This window comes from Condylura cristata, unplaced genomic scaffold, assembly GCF_000260355.1.
Source record: "Condylura cristata isolate star-nosed mole 26May11 unplaced genomic scaffold, ConCri1.0 scaffold00041, whole genome shotgun sequence".
Classification (NCBI taxonomy): Eukaryota; Metazoa; Chordata; class Mammalia; order Eulipotyphla; family Talpidae; genus Condylura; species Condylura cristata.
In genome coordinates this window covers 4,739,007-4,743,710 of record NW_004567142.1, presented here as the reverse complement: position 1 = coordinate 4,743,710, position 4,704 = coordinate 4,739,007, and the positions used below count along the sequence as shown (strand labels likewise).

The 4,704-nt window shown below is 61.6% G+C and overlaps 1 protein-coding gene across 1 annotated transcript in view; it reads right to left on the bottom strand.

Moving 5' to 3' along the window:
- The window catches only part of TRPM4 (transient receptor potential cation channel, subfamily M, member 4), a 27,109-nt gene that overhangs the window by 19,912 nt on the left and 2,493 nt on the right, over positions 1–4,704 (bottom strand). The window contains exons 4-8 of the mRNA XM_012733689.1: positions 4,090–4,151; positions 3,733–3,924; positions 3,374–3,473; positions 838–950; positions 145–480 (exon numbers count right to left, since the gene is read on the bottom strand). Coding sequence (XP_012589143.1) covers positions 145–480; positions 838–950; positions 3,374–3,473; positions 3,733–3,924; positions 4,090–4,151 — 803 coding nt within the window. The remainder of the gene's footprint in view (positions 1–144; positions 481–837; positions 951–3,373; positions 3,474–3,732; positions 3,925–4,089; positions 4,152–4,704) is intronic.

The following is a 4,704-nucleotide window of genomic DNA, read 5'->3' as shown; positions in this document are numbered from 1 at the left end:
CATGGCCACGCCCAGGTGTGCCATGTTCCTGGCATAGCCACGCCCAGGTAAACCACCTTCCCCGCGTAGCCACGCCCATGCATAACCACGGCCCGACACAGCCACGCCCCGTCCCTCCCGCTCTCCAGGCTCGCGGGTCCTCACGTTCTCCGGGCAGCTGTGGTGATGTCCCTGGGTGTCTTCCACGCGGTACCTCGGGGCACAGGTCTCCCCCAGCAGCATCCGCAGCAACTGCTCCACGTCCGGGGGGCGGGGCTCCACAGAGGGTTTAAGGTCTTGGGTCTTGGTGCCAGCGCCGTGGGCCGCTTGGTCCAGGAGGCTGCGGATGAGCGAGCTGGGCGGTGCCGCGCTGTAGAGCTGCGCCAGGCGCGCGGGCGTCAGGAAGTGGCCCAGGCTGAGTCCGTGGGAGATGAGCAAACGCACAAATTCTGGCCGGTCGTTCAGCAGGGCGTCCATGAGGGAGGCCTCCAGGTGAAAGGACTGGCACGCGGGGGAGGAATGCGGGAGGGCAGAGACAGAGAGGGCCGGGTGAGGGCCGGGGTTCGGGACAGGAGACGCGGGTGCAGAGCTGAGTGGCGCGTGCGTGCAGGGACCTGCAGATGGATGGTCAGACGGATGCGAGGGTGGGTGGGTGGATGCGAGGGTGGGTGGGTGTATGGATGGCTGGACCGGAGAGAAGGAACAAGACGGGGCAGGTGGTCAGTCAGAGGCGGATGAGCGATTAAGGCAAGGCCGGGCAGGTCGCACTGGGAGATGTGGCCAGATGCTGGACAGGTCAGGGAGGAAGGAGTGCCCGCCCTGCCTGGGCTCCCCAGCCCTCAGCCCCCAGCCTCTCACCCGCCACTGGATGTCTCCCCGGAAAAGTTCACTCTGGGCGATGTCCACGCGGTTCCAGGCCACAGCCAGACGCAGCTCATCGAGGTAGGCTGAGGCCTCGGAGCTCCCGCAGGCTGAAAGAGTAAGGGAGAGGGAGCCGGGTGTTGGCTGCTATTTGGGGTGCCTGGCGTTTAAGGCGAAAGACCAGAGCAGCAGAGAATGAGCTTGGGGGAAAAGTCCAGACATTTCTGGAGACCCTGATGTCATTCTTAAGCGGGGTCTGAGACCCAAGCCCCCCACGGAGCCCCCACTTCCTGTCTCCTGCTCCACACCCATTTCCAGAGCTAGGAGAGACTGTCACTCATTTTAGTTGCTGCAAAAAGTTGCTATCACAGAACAAGGTTGCCTGGTGGGTGGAGACGGCCTTGGGTACCGAGAAGCTGGCTCCCAGCAGCCCCAAGATGGAGGGAAGCTTTCTGGCCACTGACCCTGAGCGACTGTTCCCTTGTGTGTCTTAAGTGCTGCCCAGTTGGCAGCACTGGCACCGGTGAAGACAGAGGGCCCTGCCGGGGGGGGGGAAGGGGGTGGAAGTGGGTTGCTGCTGCTCCACAGCACCTGCATGGAGGACAGAGCTTGCAGAGGAAGTCACGTCCTTAGCGTGCTACCGCTTCATTTCTTAGCACGACCCAGAAAAGGATTCCAAATGAGGCTCTCTGTGGCTGTCCGCCATCGAAATGGCTCATCCTATGTGCCGTGGCTTCTGCTGTAGCAGGTCACCGTGTCTCGGCCGGCTCCCAGGCCGTCAAGCGCACCATCCCAGGCTCAAAAGCCGTCCTCCCCGGACTCCCCGTCTCAACCACAGTTACTCTGTCCACCCAGGTCAGGAGGAAGAGGCCCTCGGGGCTGCCCTTCCCCCCCCTCACACCCCACGGTTCTCCGGACCCCAAGTCCCATCTCTCCAGCCCCCTAACTGTCCCGACGGCCCCAGCACCCTCAGGCGTCTCTTCCTTCCTGCGTGGTCTCGACTCCTGCCCCTGCTCCCTAGACAGTCCAGGCGAGGCCTCGGGGTCTGGCCCTACCCACCTCACTGGTCTTGCCTCTCCCCTCCCTTCACACCGTCCCCTTGGGCCCCTCACCCGTGCTGCGCTGTGGACGTGGCACCGGACACCCCTGAATAGAAGCCTGGGCGCAGTGAGGTGGCATTTAGGCCTCTGGCCTGTTTCTGCCTCTCCAGGGCAGGAGACACAGCCACGCAGAGGACGCTCCCTGCTGAGCCCCCACCGACCCAGCTTGCCGCCCTCTCCAGTCCCCCGCACCCATGGGCACTTCCCCTTCCGAAGGCAGTGGCCTAACCGCCCCCCAAAACCACATCAGATGCAGCAGCTGGCCGTGTTCCACCCCAGGAGGCCAGGGAGTTAACTGCCGTCCAGGGAGTCACACTGGGGACGTGCCACCACAGGAGGTGGGGTCCTTTGTCCCTCTCACCGCGCTCCCATCCCGGCCTCAGCTTGCCTCTGAGGCGCACTGGACTCCGGCAAGGTCCGCTCTCCTTTTTCCTTTTCAAAGAGGGAAACTGAGACTCAAAGAGACCGTCTCTCTCTCAGAGTCACACAGCACAGAAGCGGCCAAGCTGCAGAGTCAGCTTGATTCCAAAGGCAAAGTAACTGCTCCATGGGCACAGCCCAGAATGAGGCAGAGGAGGGGCTGAGACCCACAAACGCACACTGTGTCTCCTGTGAATGTTTATCTAAGTGGGAGTTTTCACTATAACACTCTTCCGGCGGGCCCTCTCCGGTGGTGCGGCGGATTAGAGCGCAGCACTGGGAGGCTGCCCACAGCCCCTGCAGCGCGAGTTCGATCCCCGGCCGGGGAGGGACCCCCAGGGCGCAGCAGACCTCGCCTGTCTCCCCGCTGCTCCCCCAGCAGTGGATCTCAGTCCATCCGCCTGTTCTGCTCCCCACTGTCTCTGGTGAATCCTCTCACCCTGCACCTCTGAATAAATCTTAAAAAAAAAAACTTTTTACTCAAGATTATGTCCAGACAACTTTCATAGGATCTGGCGTCCTTGGGAGCAGGAGACAGGTCTGCTTTAATCGCTGAAACCGAGGATGATGTTTGGTGAATGAATAAACAAGCCCCCTCTCTGGCGCCTACCCGATGGCCACTCCCTCCTGGGCTGTCCTGGCGCCTTGGGTGGACTACCAGGAATGACTCCCGGGAAAGGGCACAGCAGTCGCCTCTGTGCCCCCACCCCGGGCGCTTACCAGGCTGGGGGATGTAGGAAGGCAAAAGAGTAAGGGGGGGGGGGTGGCGAGGTGGGTGGGAGGGCGGCTGGAGGGCGGATCCAGCATAAAAAAGCAAAGCTGGAGCCTACTGACAGTGTCCTGAGCTGCAGCACCGTACAAAGCCCCCAGAAACCCTACAAGGAGGACGAGAAAAGCGCAGAGAGGAGGAATGGCCCAGACCCCCGGTGAAACAAGATGGCTACGTGGTCAGGCCGGGAGAGGTTTCCAAACCGAGCTGAGAGAGAAGGGGGATTGGGAGTGCAGGCCCTCACCCTTCACGAGGGCCTTCAGCACGATGGTCTCGAACTCCTCGGGGCCGTCCTCAGACGAGTAGACGGTCAGCAGCTCCTTCCGGGTCATGATCCGCTCCACCTGCACAACCCCAGAGCCTGTGGCCCGCCCAGGCCCTGGGCCTGGCCACACAGACAGCAGAGGGCCAGCCCCCGCGCCCACTGCCGGGCAGCGCCCCAGAACCTCCGCCCTTCTCCCCGCAGGCCCAGGAGTCAGGCCCAGCCTCCACCCCTCCTGCGTACCCACAGGTTGGGTCCCTGTCGCCTTCTCCCCTCAGCTGCAGGAACCCTCACTTCTTAAGGCCCTGGAGCCAGGACCTGCTGGGTCCCCACCGTCTTACCTGGGCCTTCAGGACCTCGGGGTCCCCTTTGGGGAAGAAGCGCCGAATCCAATCTCGGGTGTCACTGTGCCTGCCCGCTCCGCTCCCTGGAGCCAGAGTGTCTCCTAGGATCTCTGCCAGGCAGTCTGCAGCTCCCCCAGACCCAGCCACCAGGAGGCAGGGGAGCTGGGCCTGGGTGGCGTTCTCTATCCGCTACAGGAAAAAGGTGGTGTCGGGTCAGGGAAGGCGGACAGTCACCCCACAGGAGGCCAGACCCCAGCCCCTCTTCCCCTGAGGCTCAGCACACAGAATCTGGGCCCAAGCTCCCTCCCCTGCGGGGGAGGGGGTGCGTGGGGGAGGGGGACAGACTCCTTGTACCTTCAACATCTTCTCATCACCATCAATCAGGAGGAGGAGGACAGGGATGTCAATTCCTGTCCCTGAGGAGAGAGAGCCAGGGACTTGGTCACCTCCTTCAGCCTTTGCACATTTCCAGGAGTTCCTGGGGCGAGCTAGAAAGCTGGCTTCTTTCTAATGCTGCGTCCCAAGCTCGCTGGGATTGTCACATCTCTGAACACGTCGGGAGGGGCCAGATTTGGAAGTTGGGGGGGGGGGAACAGGACTCCCGGGCTCCTGGGAAGCAGGAATTTGTGGCCTGGGTCACCCTGTAATTGATTAACTGTCCTTGAGCCAGGATGGATGAACATTCAAAGGAAATTAGGAGTAGGAAAGAGCCCAACACTGTATTTCCAAAAGCAGTATTTTCCAAGAGCAGAATCATGTGAACTAGTTCTTTGCTAACTCAACTCCTGTTTAACTAGGAGAGAGACAATGTTGTTACTATTCACACTCACCAGGAGTTTTGAGCTATCATAACTGGGCAAGAAAACAAAGTAACAGCAGCCCTGCCCCAAGGGGTTGAGTCTGCACTGCCAGCTGTGAGCAGCTGTTTCCACAGGAGTTCGAGCCCCGGCCAGGGAGTGACCCGCAGGG